At 36.3% G+C, this 19,549-nt stretch overlaps 1 protein-coding gene across 1 annotated transcript in view; it reads left to right on the top strand.

The window, feature by feature from the left end:
- The first annotated feature begins 410 nt into the window (after positions 1 to 410).
- SH3TC1 (SH3 domain and tetratricopeptide repeats 1) overlaps positions 411 to 19,549 on the top strand; it is a 25,158-nt gene continuing 6,019 nt past the window's right edge. The window contains exons 1-12 of the mRNA XM_010158994.1: positions 411 to 561; positions 2,844 to 2,918; positions 5,111 to 5,238; positions 7,773 to 7,878; positions 8,690 to 8,833; positions 9,470 to 9,644; positions 10,424 to 10,497; positions 11,343 to 11,538; positions 12,456 to 12,583; positions 14,717 to 14,758; positions 16,322 to 18,001; positions 18,682 to 18,862. Coding sequence (XP_010157296.1) covers positions 456 to 561; positions 2,844 to 2,918; positions 5,111 to 5,238; positions 7,773 to 7,878; positions 8,690 to 8,833; positions 9,470 to 9,644; positions 10,424 to 10,497; positions 11,343 to 11,538; positions 12,456 to 12,583; positions 14,717 to 14,758; positions 16,322 to 18,001; positions 18,682 to 18,862 — 3,035 coding nt within the window. The 5' untranslated portion in view covers positions 411 to 455. The remainder of the gene's footprint in view (positions 562 to 2,843; positions 2,919 to 5,110; positions 5,239 to 7,772; positions 7,879 to 8,689; positions 8,834 to 9,469; positions 9,645 to 10,423; positions 10,498 to 11,342; positions 11,539 to 12,455; positions 12,584 to 14,716; positions 14,759 to 16,321; positions 18,002 to 18,681; positions 18,863 to 19,549) is intronic.

Below are 19,549 nucleotides of genomic sequence, written 5' to 3'. Positions count from 1 at the left end.
GCTCTAACACTAGAGCTGGCCAAGAATGAATAATTGGCAGTGGGCACAAGTACATTTCACTTCAGGACTTGGATTGTTGTTATTAATCAAGTCTTTTGTTTTGTTGCTAAAGCACTGATGCCACCTGAGTGCAGGAGCTTTTTCAGAGATGAAAATAGTGTCACAATAATTCCTCTCAAAGAAATCTAAAGAAAATACTTTTAACATGTATCACGATTAAAGATAACTCTGCAGGAGGGGGCAGCTCTTGAATATGTGTATGTATTCAGAGATTTTTTTAATATATTACTGATTTTTTTTTTCCCTCAGATTGGCAATAATGGTAATGGCATCACTGTGAGGAATTGCCAGTTACGCAGAGTTCAGCAGCGGTAGGCAGCACATTGGTGCTTGGCACTAACGCCATCATCCCCAGTTCAGAGGGAAAGCAAGACAGGAACTTGGAGAGGAAAGAAATGGAGTGGGAAAAGTGCAGGTCCGACTGGAAATGTGTGGAGGCCAATGCTGCCATCAGCACTGTCAGGGATGGAGGTAGTATGGACATGTTGGAAGAAAAAATGGGTAAGACCTTGATCAATGTATCCTGGTCACTTTGCTCTGGACTTGCCTTTGCATTTAAATTACTGTGTTCTTTAAATGTTGATTGCTGTGTGCAAGCAGAGCACTGTCACAGGTTTTATATAAATGCATCTACAACTGTTAAATGTAACAAACCAGCTATATTTCCTGTGTGGTAATGCTGCATGGATTGGATGATTAAGCAATCTGTATTAAAATTCACTTTGGGCAGACAAATGGATCCTCTATTAGTTAAGGTAAATGGAGATGAAAATTATCAGAACCCCAGAGACAGAATACTGAAATGTAAGTGCTTTGTCTACCACTTTTTGCTATAACCTCTGACCTTCAGAGTTAGACTGCATATTTCTATTTTAATAAAACTGTTTTATTGATTTCTGTTTTTCAACAAAAGTTGTAATACTATCTTTATTTATCTGCAAATGTGATCATACTTCATGCAGTAAAAACATGGATGTCAAACACTTTTTGGGAGGAAGGCTGTAGTGACATAGATGGCTGTCTCTCAAAACTTGGGGGGGTGTGGTGTGGAATTAATTTGTGTCCTAAGTCTTAGACAATATCTTTCTTCTCACAACTGCAACTTTGCTGACATCAAAGAATACAGGGTACAAGTATCCCAGGGCAGTATAAAGTTTCTCTTTAGCTTGCCAAGAAGTAAGTCTTCCCATTAATTAGTAATGGGGCTTGGAGTTCATGATAAGTTTTTTTCAATCCAATTACAGCACTTCAAACAGTCTCAATGTTTAAAATGTGTTTATTGTAACTCTTATGCTTTTGTTCAAATTTAATAGCAAGTTATTTTTTGTAATCAAACTCTTGTGACTAATAATATGCTTGCTCATAGTTTTTGCTTTCTTCTAAATTTCACAGAAATTAGGTTTAGTTTTTAATTAAAATATTGCCCCCTGGATAATCATGTCTCAATAAATACGTTTCAAGAAAAGTCTGTATCTTACCATGTCAAAATAATGGTAAGGGCAAGTTCATATACCAAAACTATATGCTAATTAATTGTTCTTATCAAATGCTAAATTGATAGTGATTGCTAATGTGCTGCCAAAGTTTTGGTAATTGTTCCTTTAGTACTTTTGACTAAACCAAGATAAAACAGAACTAAAACAAAGCATGGTACCAGAATATTCCTTAAATACAGTCAGCCTACACTACAGTGAGCTTATCTTCATTTTTCTATTTAAAACCAAATATTGTTGATTTTTTTTTTTTAATCTGGACTCAACAACTCCTAACACCCCTGTCAAAGAACCAACCAAAACTCAAAATAACCAAAGTGCTTGAGAACTGAAATTTCTAATAATTTGCCTTAAAGATGATGGTTTTTATTGCTTACTGGCTTTTTTTTTTCCCCTGAAGTGGAGAAATTCTATGTTTATATATCCTTATTTATTTGCATGACTTGATTTATGTAATGTCAACAGATCTACTCAAGGGAAGATGCAGAAGACTTGTAATATAGTAGGACATGGTCATTTTTAAGTTTTTCTTCTTAAAATAGCTGCAGAGGAAAATGTCAGCACACATGAAGTCTTCAAAAAGTTAAAGATCTATTTCTCCCACTCTTATTCTTAGAAATATCAAGCTTTGTCTTTGCTGATTTTTGCCAAGGGAACCTTGAGAAAATGGAACTGGTTGGCGTGGGTACTTCTTCACCATGAAAATGTGTTACTTGCCAAAAGGACTGAAAGAAATATGGGGGGGGTGGGATGACACCCAAACATATTATTATTATTATTAACATGAAATGTACTTATTTTGTGTGATTTGAAGTTTTAGAAAAATAACTTGTTTTTACACTACCCCATCCCAATCTTTGAAGAAATAGGGAATGATTATCTCTCCATTCATGAATTGGTAAAACGCGCTCATACCATTGCCAATTTATACCACTGAAACTTCAGTGGAGGCCAGTTTTTAGTATAGGTGCAAGGGAACAGAAAATGAAGTCTAACTCTTGCTCCTTCCCAAACAGGACTTCAGTTTCCTGAGAGGGTATCTTTCCACCAATTATACATCATTTTGATGCTTCACATCAAAATGATGAAATCAAGATTTAATTTCCCCAGTAGGAGAGAAATGATCTGCAGATACTATTTGTGGGGTTTGGGAAATATATAGCAGGACACAGGGGTGTGTGTGTGGGGGAGGTGAGTGTGTGGGGTGTTTTGTTAGGCTTCTTTTTTTCCAGTGTGATTTATATGGACTTAGGAAATGCACTTCACTGTTCCTTTCATTTATTCTAATAGAATGTTCCCAAAGTGAAAAATGCACAAATGTCAGTTCAAGGACCCTTCCCAGTCAAGCAGAGAATTTTCCAACTGGTAAGACATTTTTTTCCCATTATGTCTTACAAATACAATGCTTTTCTCATTGCTTACTGGTTTTAATTGAGACAACTACATCAAGAATACGTGCAGTCATCAGTCCTGTAACTTTATAATGTATTTCATGAGCACCTGTGAAGTGCTCAACTTCTACATAATGTTTGTTGAGAACTTACTAACTGCTATAAAAGCCAGAATGAATTTATGAACTGTATTGTAATATCTAATTAAAAAGGCAAATTCTGCAAATGTCTTTATGTTTTTAGGTCTGTGGCCTTTCCAAGTGTTAATTTATTTTTAATGCTGTATTTTCAATGAAGCTACAATTGAGCCCAGTTATTCAGTAAATAGGTACAGCAGGCTTCCATTCTGGAGGGCACATGGCCTGTGCTGTGACTTGAGGGTCTAGTCACATTCCCCTCCTCTTACTTATGGAGGAAGAGAGTTAATCATCTAAAACCAACACTGTGATGCGCTCTGCTTCCTGGCTTTAACTGAAAGACATAATAGGGGTAGATTGTCTACCCCAGACATATGGTTACTTGTAGTTGAAGTATTTGTGCTTATATATCTGTTTGTCTCAACCTGTACAGAATTTGGGTTGTTCTTAAGTGGGGGTATGGATTAGAGTTCACAGAAGCAGTCAGAAGGATTACCTAAGTGTAATGGGGTTTTTGACCATGTTTCATTTCCACAAGGCATTATTAATAGTTCTTTTGGCCGAAGGCCGCACTTCAGGTGTGTTAATTCAATGTAATTATTTCAGTAATATTAGCTTTATATAGACTAGACTGTAGAAACAATTTAACTTGGAGTCAACTTCATTACGTAATACAAGAACTTAAACTTTTAAGTAATAATCTTTTCTTGTGCCAGTATCCTCTATGGCTTCAGGTAAAATGAAAAGGTCAACAATACTTTTACCAAACAGTGATCTGGGTAATATTCAAAGACTCTAGTTTGTGTACTTTGTACTAAAAATTGACTATATGACCACAGCTTAAACAGAGGGGTCTTGTAATTCGGTAACACTGCTTTATATTTGTGAGCCACCCTTCCTGACCTTTAAGTAATGAGTAATTTAAGCACAAGTCATCATAAAACTCCAGCAGACATATATAGGAAGCCCTCTGAAAACCGATTATATTAGACTAGCATATTAAACTAGAAGGTGAAACAGCATATTAGACTAGAAGGTGAAAAATATCTATTTTAACCGATTAAAAGATGAAACACAGAGGAGCTGGAATATTTTTAGGATGTATAACAATCCCACTTATTGCTGGTAGTGTGACCCATTTACACACTTGCAGATGGAATTCTTCCTGAGTTGGTATTATTGGCTTATGTGCCCATCTGGATATCTGAAAACTTATGAATATCATTTATTGAGTTAATTTAACAGACATGCAGCATGAAAGCAGCTTTATCAAAGATCCTCTTTATCTGAGAGAAGCTAGCTGCAACTGTATCCTTAATTGCTGTAAAAGCTTCTCATAAACAGATGTCATGATCTGAGAACAGGTATCCAGCTTCTTTCAGATGTGCTGGGGACATCATGTGAGTTTTTAGTTGGATCATTTATCTTGGTTAGTGTTGGTTAACAAGCTTAGCTGAGAAATAGCTTTTTCAATATTCAATTTACAGAAGCCTTCTGAAGCAGTGGGGGTGACATGTCAGATAACCATCAATTAAGCATTAGCAAAAGAGTTATTTTAACATGCTGAACTCTCCATGCTTAGTTTTGGGGTGTGGGGTTTTTTTTTTTGATTCCAGTATCTGCTTGACTCAGTTTTTTAAATATGCGTGGGACATTTGGAAATCTGGGCATGTTCTCAATGTCCGTAGAGCTGTCTAATTTGACAAATTACCAATCTGCTTGCTTTTTGCCTCTTTTCTCTTCTCCATTCCAAAGTGTCAGTTGTCTCCCAGAATTTCTACAGACTTTCACAGCATCCTCATTTGTGTAGCTGTAGTCTTTCTTATGCAACTGATGATAGACTACTATTTCTACTGGATAATAAAAAAATTTTAAAAAGTAACATGCAGTAGGTCAATTTTCTGTGTGTCTATCTCTAAAGCTGAAAATATAGTTCTTAATGACCATCCTATGATTTTGAGGGATTTTTCTTGTTCTCCAAAGACGGTTCACAAAACTTGTAGCACTGTAAATGGATATCCTTCTCCAGATATCTCCTTGAAGTTAACGATGGTAAGAGGGAAGAGTGGATGTCCTGACCCCAAACTCCAAAGACAGCTCAGAAGGCAGCTCCGTCTTATGGAAAATGACAGCAGGGAGGTGATGGCAGTTTTCAGTGTAAGTCAATAGCTTCAGAATTGTGGTATTTATTCAGAGAATATACACTGTGCTACTGAAATAATATGCCAGATATTTGGGCCCTGTTTCCATCTACATGCTGTATGCTTGAATTTGACTGACCAGAGTTTGCAATGGCCCAAAACCAACTAGAGATTAGAAATATCGAACCATTGAAAAAAGGCTGGAACACCAAATTGATGTAAAATAAATAAACCTAGATAAATAAGACATTAAAGGGTTTTATTTTAAATATATTCTGCTTTGAATTGCATCAAAGAAAATCATGGCTTTCTGATTATTACAGATTTTTTAAATAATTTGCCCTCATATTGACTTTTCACTTCATATTCCAGTCACTTGGAATCATTTGGCATGCAAGTTACCCGGGAAGCCCACTGCTGGGACAGAGAGGATGTCTGAAGGAGAGTAGCATAAATATAGGACTTCCTAGGGCTAGATGGCTATAGCTTTAAATAGCACACAAGTGGATGCACCAATTTTTAGTACTGTCTTTAATTTGTTTATGTATAGAAATCCATCCTCTACAACCAATGAGGTTTGAATCGAATACAGTTTAATGTCTCCCCTTTCCTCTTGATGAAAAGGCAGGATGATACCATTTGACCCTGCTATCCCTTTTTTTCTGAGCCATGAGTTCCAGCTTCCTTTACTACCAAGCCAAACACTGAAATCTTAATTATGGCTTTATGACTGTCTCAGATACATGAGTTTCAACACTATTTTCCTTTCATGTGTTGTGAACTCTCCATCACCAGTCTGCTGATTTTTGTGGCTATGAAAACAGTCTGTACTCCTGCTGTTCTGCTATGGCTTTTGTTTAGGGAGAGATGGAGAAAGGGAGAAGGGATGAGGAAGAGAAGGAAAATGTCATAGAAATAGACTAGATTTGTGGCCTTATTAGAAACACACTGGGAAAAAGACTTTGGGGGAAGCAAGATTTAGAATGATAAGTTTCCTTAGAATGCTGTTTTGATATTCAGCAGTGCATAAAGCCCTAGAGGGAAAGATATTTTAGCATGTGTTGGCAATTTATTAATAGGTTTCAGGCTCTTGTTAATATTTAATCTAGTATAGAAAGGGGCACACAGAAGATCAAAGCAGTGATGAGGCATGCCTGCTGAAGAGGCTTAAGCTGGACTTCTGGTTTCAAATAGGAATTGCTTTTTTAATCTGTTCATGTTGAGTGAATTGAAAATATAGATGTTAAACAGAATTAATTCATATCTTTTAAAATCATTATGTAACAGTCATAAAAACAGCGGATGAGCTCCATCTTGCTCGATTACCCCATGTTTGAAGGACTCCCCTCATCCCCCAATCCCCTCGAGTTAGGAGCAGTGTCTTTATAATTCCTTAAATTGTTTTAATATGCATTTCAATTTCGATGTGATGGGAGCAAGGGTACAGTAGTGGGAAATGATACAGTAGCATCACACCCATTAGCTCTGTATGTGATTTATTCTCTGAAATACTGATTCAGACATTTGTCTCAAATTGCCACAGTCCTTTATTTCCCTGAAAGACAGTGGCCACCACCATTGGAAAGCCCTGGTTTTAAGTTGCTAACTGAAGTGTAAGCAGACTATATATTTCTGTTTTCTGGCTAAAATCAAACAAAACGTGTATTTCTTTCAATTATTTGAAGGTTGATATAGTTCTCCCTTTTAGAAATTATGAAATTTCTTAAAATACATCATTATGATTTAAAATGATCATTGCTCATATCTGTTAAATGCACAATTCAGTGCTACTCTAGCAATACTAACTAGTACAAATGAGAAAAAGCTCTTATTGCATCATAAAAAAAAAACCAACGAAACTCTTATATTTAATTGTCTTAATTTAGAGTGAATCAGGGAACAACTATTCAGTGTCTCCTCTGGAACAGGACTGAAGCTGTCGGGCAACAAGTTCAAAGATGCATCAAAGATAATGTGTTTTCATAGGTGTACAAAGCTCTGAGGCTAACCTACAGCAGGATGTTTTGGATCCTAAAATATATATTGTGGTTCAAGTGACCTAGAGAAATTTTAAGCCAAAAAACCCAAACTAACATACAAAAAGAAACCCTTTCTACTATTTGATATTAATGCCCCTGAATCTGGCAAAGGCAGTTCCCAATCCCTATAAACTGCTCTGTGCTAGGAGGATATTCTTGGAAAGCACCAGTAGATGCTTGCCTGGTTTTTCACACACTTAAAACAGAGAATTCTGGCCACCATAGAGAGATGTGTCTGAACCAGACAGGCCTCTAGTCTCGCTCAGTGTCATTAGTCCTGAGGTCTTAATTCCTCTGTAAATTAACCTCACTGTAACTGTTGGTAAGAAAAATAGGATTAAAGTTTGGCTTCTTGTATGTTCTCGGTATGTGTTAAAGAACAGATAACTCAGGTAAAATCCTGGATGACTTTTTTTTATTCTTAATGCATTGCACTTTAGTGTGTCACCTAGTAAGAAATTCTGCTAAAGTCTAGTACAATTGTAATAATTTTATTCTTTTTATTTTTTAGGAGCTCTCTGCCAGACTACTGTCGATTCATAGTGACCAGGATCTAATTGTGGTGACATTTAAAACTTTTGAAGAAATATGGAAGTTTCTAACCTATCATTCACTGGGTAAAGCTATTTCGGAATACAACAGTTCAATATGCCTTTTTTTTTTCTGCACACAAATTCTGATTGACTGGGAACTTCAACAGATTTTTGAGATTCTTTGTATTAACTCCTGATAGCAATAAGTTATGTTCCTGAACTCTGGGTAGTACTAGTGATAGGGCTAGAGAGACCCTCCAATGCCCAGGAGAAACTGCCCTTGTCCCCAAACAGGTAACAGCTATTGTTCCTGGCAAAAGTCTTGTGTGAGTTAAATACTCCAGAATCAGATCATATCTTCTTTCTAAGCAGTCTATTCTGATCCAGGTGTTTTTGTCCTAAAGTCTAACCTATGCTGCAACTTCAACTATGCTTTTACTGCTTTTTCTGCTCACTGTAGACGTGTCAGTTATTCCTCTTTCTTTGCACCATGCTAATACCTGTTTTGAACATGCTAATACCTATTTTGAAAATCCTAACCTGCACTTCCACTCAGTGTTGTTTTCACTAGGAAAATCAACCAACTCATGGACATAGTTTAGTGGCAGACTAGTAAATTAGGCACAAAAAAGTAATGTGCCTTTTAGATGTAGGTAGTAGGTGAGAGGTAAGTATTAACAGTAGCTGTAATGCATGTGACCTAACAAATGTAATTTTGCTAATACTATGTTGTAAAATTAGCCATACATCACGGGTTAAGCAATAATGGAGTTCAATGCCTACCCCAGACTGTCTTTCTAAAAGGTTATTTTCTTGTGTAATACTGGGGGGGGGTGGGAGGTGGGGGGAAACAAACAAACAAACCCACAACACAAACTGGATTTCTTTCCCCTAGGTTTTATAAATCATTGCATGGAGAATTTATTCCTAGATCAATCTTTCTGGCTCTATCCTCAGGAAGAGGAAGAAACAGGCATTGAAGTCTGTATAAATGAAAAATCATTGAATTTGATGTACAGAAGCCTGCTAGTGCAGGAAGGTAAGGAAGACTTTAGTTGCTAAAGGCTAAATTTAGAAAAGCACCTTTTTTAAAATCCAAAAATAAAATATGAAGACCTATTCAAATACTTAATGAAGTTGAGATTTAAATCTATTCCCTCCAAATGAACCAGAAAGAAAGGAACAAATGTGGCTTGGGTTTAGTAGGATCATAGTGGATATAGAGATATTCATATGCAACTGGTCCATAAATGGATATCAAAAAGATTAGGGAGGCATGTACATTCCAACAGATCCTGGAGATGCACAGGAGAGGGATTACAGATAGTTGCCAGGCTCATGTGCTTCTAAATTTCATCACCTGCTGCCACTGTCAGAGACAGAATGATGGGCTAGATGGGTTGTTGACTACTGCAATAGGAACATGCAAAATCTTGCACCAGAAGAAGGTTCTACACTTCATTAAACACCTCAGCTCTGTATTTATTTTCTTTTTACTGAAAGAAAAACTAGACAGAAAATTAAGAATATCTGACAGTCAGAAAGAAAATTCTTGTGAAATCTCAGATTTTCAGTCTCTAATAGAATATTATTGATGCTCTTGAAGCCAGTTTCAAACTTGTATGACACTAAAACATTATATAAAATTACATCTGCTCCATTGTGTTCTCTTTAGGAGAATTTTTTGTTTCATGTCCTGACAATCTGATAAGAAAGATGGCTACAGACAATGAAATAAACACTTATTTTGAGACTGGAGCTTTTACTGAAGATGTAACAGGTGGATCTGTGGATGGAGACATGACTGTGCGGTCTAATGCTTCCCTGGAGCCACTGATCCCTTTTCATCAGTAGGTACCAGACTCTAGCTATATATTTCACATGCACCTGTTCAATCTGTTTACATGTCTGCTTAGACATAGGTGTCTCTAAATAGTAGCTCGTTTGGAACTTCCATCTTCTATTAACACTGACAAAAAATGCTCTATTCCCTTCCACACCACACAACTGAAACCAATACAGATGCCTGCAGAGCAGCATTTAAAGATGGTTTACTATCTTGTGAGTTAGATACTGCTTTTCCTTTTCCCTGAGTCTGAAATAAAGTTTATTACCATTTCTAGAATAACATAAAGTGAGAATTTTCAGTTTTTCAGGGTGGATAGTAACTTGTGGCATGCTTGGAAATGTAAATGATAAGACTAGCTGTGTTTTTACTCAACACTATTGATGGGAGCCCTCTACCTTCTTAATGCAGCTTGTTTCAAGTTCACATCAAAACTAGTAATTGCTATAAAGCAAAAATTAATCAATGGACTGTCCATGGACTCACTTCAGGAATCACCAGAAAATAATTCATTCTTAGAAATTAAAAAGCTGTCATTTTTCTATTGACCTTGGGCAGGGAGAAATAGCATGACTTTCACAGTTAGTTTTTTTGACTGAAGTAACACTTCTTTTGCTATTAGTATTACTCAAAACACAGCTCTGTCTGAAGTATGTACAGTGGTGAAATAGAAAGATAGTTCTGGTAGGGATGCATCCTTAAATGTTGTGCTAGTATCCATGATATATATAATCCATTTGCACTGTTTTATACATTAACTTCAATTTCTTTTTGTGCTTTCAGATGGTTTCTTAAAGGATATTCTAATCCTATTGATTTCACATACAAGACTGAAACTAATTCCATCAGGAAAGTTGGTGAGGAACTCCATTTAAACATCAGCATTAAAAAAACCCACAGAACTTATTCTATGCTTTTGTTAGGACAGACTCTACAGGGTTCAATAACTTTTTCCCATTTTATTAGGATGGGAAAACAGCTTTCAAAATTACATTATAGTAAGATTAGTGAGAGCATAAATCTCTGCCTAAGTTGAGTTCAACTCTAAAGGCTTACTTCTACCCTCTTTCTTCCTAAATATTGTATTAAGTAGATGCACAAAGTAAAGAGTAATTGAGCTCAGAATGCCTATGTAGATTTGATGACAAACATAAGAAAACGCACCAATGTAATCATTGTGGATTGTTCACATATGTATGGCTTTATCTAATACTGCCAGAGAAATAACTTATATGGATTGCATGAGGTTAGAGAATAAATATGGCTTATTTTCCACCATACGTGTCAGTTTTAATATTGCATTGGCTGGTATATAACTGCATATTTATCCAGTAAGGATTTTATTTGTTGATTCAAATGTTTTACTCTGTCTCAAGTTGAGCTCTTTATAAGAGGGAAAGTAGGGACTTAAACCACTTCTTTGTTGCTTCATGAGGGATTTACTAGAATTCTAAAAACATTTTAGACTTTTGCTTTCTAATGGCTAGAAATTAGGATTTTTATGCTGTTATTTACAATTCTAGTTGCTCAGAAGAAACCAATTATGTTTGCATGCTTTAAATCTTGTGACAATGCATGTGCAACTTGCAAGTTCCAGAATGTCTTTTGCTAAATACATTGTTCTGCTGAGGTGCTGCTTTATGAAGTGCATTTCTATTGTGAAATTACTTTACCTGAGAATATTTATCTCCTTATTACACAGCAATGGGATCCTGTGTAGCTGTGATGAATTATGAAAGCATTTTAGTGGAAGAGATAAGTTTCCAGGAAGGGGACAAAATTGAGATACTTGGCTACTTCATTGAATGCATGGAATGGTTTCTTGGAAGACATGTATTTACTGGTCAAATAGGTTTTGTAAAGACAAGTCACGTAGAACTGGATGTATCTATAAATAAGTAAGTAATATGTATTTAACTTATAAACCTAAAGAGACACAGTCACTTGAGCTTTAAAATGTTGAATATTACACTCAAATGTGGGTTTTTTGGGGGGGTGGCTTGATTTTTTTTTTTTTCTTTAATGAGAATTGTCATAGTGTGTATCAGTTAAATGCAAAGAAATTGGAATACAAAGTCTACTTGTACGTTGGAAAATGTTATCAGCCTGTAGTCGAGTTTCTTACTCGGAAAAGTGGCTGATGTAGTTATAACTGGTTCAGTCTCTCTTCTTTGGATCACAAGATGCAAGAACTTTTACTCTTGATGAGGATTCCAATTTTACTGGTCTTACAAGGTCTATGACAAAGTATGCAAGTTCTGCTTTTGCTAGCATCTTCAATTACAGGCCTTAACTTATTTCAAAGGTGGCTCCTCTTAAATAATTGCTCATAATGCAGGAAGAAACCTGTAAAAATTATACATTTCAGCATGCATTGGCACCATGTAAATAGGCTGCTTCTATTAATATGTCTGGATTGTTTGTATGATTAAGAAAAGATTTCTTTCTTTTTCACTTTTTCTTTCAAGTGCACGTCCACTTGATGGGTAACTTTATGATATTGGGTTTCTAATATAAGCTTAATGTCCTTAAAGACTTGTGCTTTTAATACATTCTCTCATAAAATGCTATACCAGGGCACAGGTAGACATAAAACTTACTCTGATGTGGCAGAAACTGTTACCTGCAATCATAGCTACAATCAGTTTGTATGTATGTTTATAAATATGACTGATAACTAATTTTGAACACAACATGACCTATAATGTGAAGTTTGTATTAGTTTCTCTAACAAGCTTCAATTTGACTGATGCAGTGAGGCCCTCAAGCCAAATCTGCTTTTTGACACCTTCAAAGTTCCTAATTTCATTCTTAGACCACAAGACCTGGACTTTCTTGTAGCAGAAGAGCTATTGTTCTTTTCAAAAGAAAAAGATTTGGAAGAGGTGATCCATTCATTGAAACAAGCCTCTATCACAGATGTTTGCTCTGTGTATCGAATAGGTAAGTATGAGTCTTCTTACTGAACGAGACATATGCGCAGTTCCTATATCCCTGTTTATAACTGATATTTTTTCTATTTCAGTGAGAGTCCAGCATTTACACCTTCTTTTAAAATACCTTGGTATTCAGTTTGATCATAGATATGGCATGTAAAAATCCTTTATATCTGCTACTTTCCTGATGATGCAAGACTTTTCCCAGCAGAGTGTTTACAAATATTTTTTTTGCGTGGATTAAACAGCATGGTTTTAAAAACTGTTATTGTGCTGAACAGATATTCAAGTTTTCAGTGTTAGTGTCCTGCATTGTAAAAGGCAGAATGTTCACCCAAATGCTGCTGGGCACTTCGTTCATCTTAGGAAAGGTGGCATAATAATTATTGACAGGTAATGCAAACATACACTTTGTGCTTGATTTAACTTTCAAAGGTACAGAATAATAGCAAAATCTATTCATATGAAGAAAATATAATTTTAGCTACACCCACTGTGATACAGGTGGTGTTTCTCTAAGTGCTCATGCTTTATGTACACTAAGTCTCTAAAGGTGACACCCCAATTAGTGTAAGGTGGTGGAATATAATTAATTGTCTGAACTGAAGCAGCAATTTCTTATCTCACCACAGGTTGTTCTGTGGCGATGCATATGCTTGTCAAATATCTAACAAAGTTTTATCTCTTAGTAGCATCCTAAGAGACAAGCCTGTAGGCACCAATTTGGAAGGACACTGTGTAGGTTTGACTAAGGTGCTTGGTTTAATTCTGCCTATAATTAAGGCATGTCAGATCTGAGGTGCAAAATGCAACTCATATCAATGTGCAAAATGACTCCACATCTTGCATTCCTCACTCAAATGAAAAGCTTGGGTACAGAAGCTCAGACCTCTGTTAATTACTAAAAGTCACATGGGCTTAATGGACATACTGCTATTTTTGCCTCTTACACATTTTTCACCACATATTATCTCCTCCCTGATATTCACATGTGCCAGCTTCTTTTCACATCTTCCCCAACTATTAGTACTATCTTCACTTTTTTTTACTCTTGAACTGCACAGTTGATCAACATAACTTGGCTCAGTGTTTTCAATATTCACTTGATGTTTTGTTGTGTGATCTGAGTAAATGGGTTTTTGACTCCCTACACTTACATAGATCTCAGGACAAGTATTTACTGATGAGCAGTTCCCCAATTTAGATATTCAGAGCACTGTTATGACTACTGTAAATATCTGTGGCATTTATCCACCGAAGTCGGGAAAGCCTTTAAAGAAAGGAGATCGAGAAGTAAACAGTCAATGAGAGGTCATTCTTAAAGACTAGTAAAATAGCTTTCCATCAGCTTAAATAGACCTAGTTCTGAGAGTGTCTGGTTCTAGATATCCTTCAAACACTAGATGCAATAAAAGTGGTACTGAGTGTATGTAAGACAGTGAATATAATCCTGAAATGCAGCATGACAACTGAAATACCTCAAAATTTCTAAACAAAATAATAATTCTTAAATGTTCTACAGATGTGCTATATTAAAAGATTTAAAACTAAATCTATAGTAGTAATATCTACAGAATTTAAAGATACGCCTTTTAAAAGAGAATATAGCTACAGAGATTTTTCATCTGCATGCTGCTGGAATGGCCACAAAAGTCTGATACTCCTATCTACACCAACTACCCTAAATTATTCCCTTGTCCTAGGAGTGATGCTTAAACTTATTTCAGTAATATTAAGGGGTTTTTGTTACCTCATTTTAGGAGCAGCTTGTGGGGAATGATTGTATCTATGCTGCCCACGTGTGTAATAATGCAGCATTGAGGCATCCCTCATGCAGAACAGGTTGGCTTCAGTCCTAACTGTGGTAGGCAGATGTCTCCTACCTTACTGAGCAGTGATAGGTGCATGATGATAACCATGTAGAAAGCAGTGAATTGTATCAGCAGGGCGGTAGGTCCCTAATAGCTGTTAGCTTTGGGTCAGACTTGGAATTTAGAAAAGAAGAAATATCTAGGACACATCCAATTCTTCTGACATAAAGAATTCTGAAATGAAAAATAGCCTTACTTTAGTATATTTAAATCTGAAAAAGGGCTAAGATATAACTAATATAACTTTTTTTTTTCTTTCTTTCTTACAGACCAATTAGAAGAACCAGAATTTCCAAAAGCTTATGAATGTGGTAATACTTCATATGCATACAATTTTTACATTAAGTTAATGCATCTTCTGATATTTATGGTATCTTTGCAAGATTTGTCTTGGTAATGTCTCTTCATTTGGACTGACTTCTCTCCTTGTTTGCTTTCCTAGGTTTTGTTCTAACCCCTTCTCACTAGCTTTTGCTTTAAGACAAAGATTGTGGGTTTTCACTGATATCTGTCTGTCTTGGACCTTGCTATATACTTGCAAACTGTATGATTTATTTTTACTGCTGTGACACAGATGCACAACCTTCAAAGCCCCCCACACTGGTTAACAGGGCAAAATACTGTTTATGGGACACCTGGCAAGTGCTGACTTTGAATTCCAGCATATTTTCCATCTTCTAGAAAACTTCATCCCATAAATATATTTCCCAAAGGAGATATTTCAATGAGGATGCAGAATTTTCTTTGGCATTTAGCTGCTAAGCTGTCACTATCATTACTTGTATTGTACTACATTTTTCTAAATACCAATTTTTGTATTTATGATTCTGCTGAACATTTCCAGAAATGAGATTCTAAGGAAACAGTGCTAAATCTGCAGCTTCAATAAGCTCCTGTTGATATGCAGCTGTAAGCTTTACACTGACTGACTGCAAATGACATCCCTAGTCCCTACCCTATTACATCCACTGGATAACAGTGAGAAGACTAAAGAAATGATGGCATATCTGTCTTATTTATATTTGTAAGATATTCAACAATGTCAGTAGTGGGAGATTTTAGGTCAGTCAATCACATCAATCACCACAAACGTGGTGATTTTGAGGAAGATAATCTGTGCCAGTGGAGAATCAGGGTTGGTATTTGATTGAAAGAAGAAATGTTATTCCACATCACAAAGGCATGGCTGGTTGCACACAGAGAACCTGGATAGGAGAACAGGACCTTTGTAGGCACCCTCAGAGTACTCGCATGAGAATTCAATAACCCATATAGCTCGGTCTTACCCCTCCAGCTAATCTTTCTATCAGGACATAGGCATACCCTTACTCAACTCACATGCATGCTCAAATTCACAGTTCCCTTTAGACTTTAAGTCCATCCATGCCATGACTTTGGGCACTTTATTCAGCCTCCAGTACAGACCTTGGGTCTTTCCAGATTCTGATCTCCTGATTACCAGTTAGTCTAAATTATAACATTGGCAGATCTCCCTTGCTTACATACATGGAGAAAACGGAATGTACACTTTTTGAGTACACACTCAAGACACAAACCAATTTGAAATAACATTGGACTTTAGTTGGATTAGTGCTGGATCAGGCATGGGGCCTGGCTAGGCAAGTGTACTGATCAGCAACCTGCATATGTGTGGCAAGTCCCATTCATTGCCAATTCTCCAGTCTCCCATACTTGTTCCTCCCTGTTCCCTACCTTTGGCTTGTCTTCTGGACACATTGTTAAGAAGCTACAGTATGTTTACATAATCTTTTCCTAGCAGCAGCATCTACTGATAAATGTTGTTGTTAATCTCTCCAAGATCTTTGTGCGTGCAGACATGAAGTTATCATCTGTAATTTATTTTTGAATTTCAGAGATTCCATGTTCACACTCTAGCACAGGATCCACCAGCAAAAATGGCAAGATAGAAGAATTCCTGAAGAACTTCAAGAGTTTGGAGGCCAAGCAGGCAGAAGAGTCAGCTACTGAAGGACAGGATTCTGCTAGCTGTCCAAATACAGAAATCTTTCTTCCACCTGAAGGACCTTGCTTCCAAATATGTCAAGATGATGTTCAAGCATCTGACATCTTTGAGCCACTGCTACTCTTCTTAAATAGGAAAGAGTATGAGAGAAACTTCAAAAACCTGTATGATTTCTCTTATTCATTTGTCAATACTATGTTTTATGGGTTTTCAGAAGAAGAACAACTGGTTAGCTTTTTTAGATTAGCAAGGGAAGCAGCAAAGAGATCAGGCATGTGCTGGGCACTAGCAAGGTTATGCTTTGTCTTAGGTAGGCTCAGTGTTAAAAAGCTGAAGTTTTCCCAAGCTCGGGTGTATTTTGAAGAAGCACTGGGAGCAGTCTCTGGAGGGTTTAGTGACTTGTACCTTGTAATTTCTCTTTATGCAAATCTAACAGTCATCTACTTGACACAGAAGAACAAAGAAAAATGTGCTCATGTTTTTGACAAGGCTACATCTCTTCTCATGGGAATTCCTAACTACATTTGCAGTGCTGACCTGGAGTCAGATATTCTAAAGTATGCTCTGAAGAGGACAATTTTGAGCAAGAACAAACATGCAGAGGCAAGAGCATGTTTTCTACTGGCAAAACACTACAGTGTACGCAAACAGCATGAAGAGGCACTACCATTCTTGGAAAGGTTTCAACTGTTGCTTAATGACTTGGGTTTACAAAACAACTTATCAAACAACACTTATTTCAAACTAGCAGAGTCCTACAATGAAAAGTGTTTGCCACACATTGTATTAAGTTGCATAAGGGTAGTCTCTTTCCAGAGCTCCAGTACTTTAATGGATTCCTTGAAAAGCATTGATTTAGTCATCAAAAATGCTCCCAAGCTCTATGGCCTGAGAAAACTTGGACAAATACTGCCATCCCAAATTGCACCTTACCTCATGCAAGCACTATCCTGTGTGTTTACTAATGAGCAGCAAGGACTATGCAGTACTATCTATCTTAGCTTAGCAAAACTGTACAGTCACCACAAATGGTATGGAAAAGCCATTGTTTACATGATGAAAGCACTGGATTCTGCTAAGCCAGAGGAAGTTATTAACTATTTGGTTTCACTTGCTTGGTTATACATTCTTCACAGGCAATATGATGCGGCTTTAGCTATTTTAAATGCTGTTGTAGACTCTTCATGGAGCAATCCTCATCAGCTAGGCATAGCTCATAATATGCTTGCTATTGCTTTGAAAAGAGCAAACAATACAAAAGAAGCTGCTGAGAGCTACTATAAAGCAATGCGTCTTTCAGAAGAGAGAAACATGACCCATAATCAAGCTATAGCCCTGGCTAATTTTGGGGCACTCTGCCTGCATGCAACAGCCAACAAGCTGGCAGAACATTATTATATAAGGGCAGTGAAGCTATTCTCCAAACTTCCAAGTACGGACTGTGGTCAAGACTTTATCCAAGTCCTCCTTCAGTTGGGACGTTACTATGTTGGTGGAAGTCAAAGAGAAAAAGGGAGGTTTTATTATGAATGGGCTTTTTTAGTTGCAATGGAGACAAGTCATCTGAAAAGTAAGTACTTTTTTTTTTCCCCCCCCTCTCAAACTTATAGAATGTACCACGCTAGGGAATGTTTGTTATATAGGCATGTTAGTCGTTCCTTAAACAATGATTATATGCCTAGTTATGCGATAGTTATCGAAGTGATTGAAACTTCCATTCTGTTCCATAATGGTACAAAAATAAATATGTGTTGGTTTGCTCTTCTGGTGGTACTTAATGTTTGTCAGAAATGATAGAGAAAATGTAAATGTTAAGAACAAACTGAATTAGTGAAAAGTCTAGAGATTTCTATAACCAACAATATTTACAATAGTTATGATATCAGTGGTAGCACAAACAGCACCAGAGTAGAGTTTAAAGGTGTGAAAACAATCAGTAACTGGATTATTTTTGCATTAAATAGTTGTATTTAGAAGAACCATGTTTGTTTTATTTTTGCTACCATGATAAAGACAGCTTGGGCAGGTAAGGTGACTGATTATTTTATTTTGGAGGATCAAGTTTGAAGTACTCTTTGTTAACTTTGGGAGTGAAGAAACTGGCAGTGGAATCTTCTTGTTACGATTTTTTATATTGTTATTCATTGACGGTACTGAACTTGTGAAACAGTAAGAATGAATTATTTTAAAACGTATTTAACTTTCATTTTAAAATAGATTCATGCTAGTATTCCTAATCTGTTCTTCTAGGTCAACTACAAGCAATTAAACTGCTGTGTCAGTTCTACAGTACAGTTGTTCCCAATGAGGCTCAGTGTGTCATCTACAATGAATATCAACTATCTTTAGCAAGGAAGATGTACAACAAAGTTCTGGAGGGACAAATTTTGGAAACCATTAGTCAGCTCTATTTGTCTTTAGGAACAGAAAGGTAAGACATGCCCAATGACTTGGCTTTTGTTCTGATTGTAACGTTTCTGTCATCCTCAAGGATTTAAATTTTTGCAACAGCTGAATATGACTTTTTTTTTTTCACTCTGCTTTGTAACTACTATCTCTCAAAGGAGACAAGATGATTAGTACCACTTCAAGAGACATATTATTTTTAAAATCTATGTAAAAACACATATGTTATGACATTAGCAGTCAAAGGTTGCAAAATGTATATAGTTTTAGAGTTATTGCTGGCAGGTGACTTGTAAAAGTCTATCATGGCAAAGAAGACAATTTTTCTATTAGAAACCAAATTACATATTCCAAACTGGTCAGACATTGAATTGTCTCTGTGTTTCTCTTTGAGGAAATGGCTTTTTTCAAAACTTATATAAGCACAAAACTTATGCCCAAACCTGCAGCGTCAGTCTTCAGCAATTTTCATATGGCTCTTATTTTCAAAATACCAATTTTTTGCTTTGCTTTATGAAAAAGATTATAAAAGTCAATTTATAATAACTAATTGGTGCTGATAAAACTTAGATTTCTCCAGACAATTTTAAGTTTGTGTTTTAAGGCAACTTTGTCTCTGTTTTCTTTCCTTACGGTATCACTCTTCAGGGAGTCACTTTAGAATCAGGTATTTTCAAGCCTGCCTCAGTAAGGATGGAAAATTTTCAGTTGT

Source organism: Eurypyga helias, unplaced genomic scaffold (assembly GCF_000690775.1).
Source record: "Eurypyga helias isolate BGI_N326 unplaced genomic scaffold, ASM69077v1 scaffold33519, whole genome shotgun sequence".
In the NCBI taxonomy this organism is placed as follows: domain Eukaryota; kingdom Metazoa; phylum Chordata; class Aves; order Eurypygiformes; family Eurypygidae; genus Eurypyga; species Eurypyga helias.
Note: the sequence above shows the minus strand (reverse complement) of the source record. Positions and strands in the feature narration are given on the sequence as shown.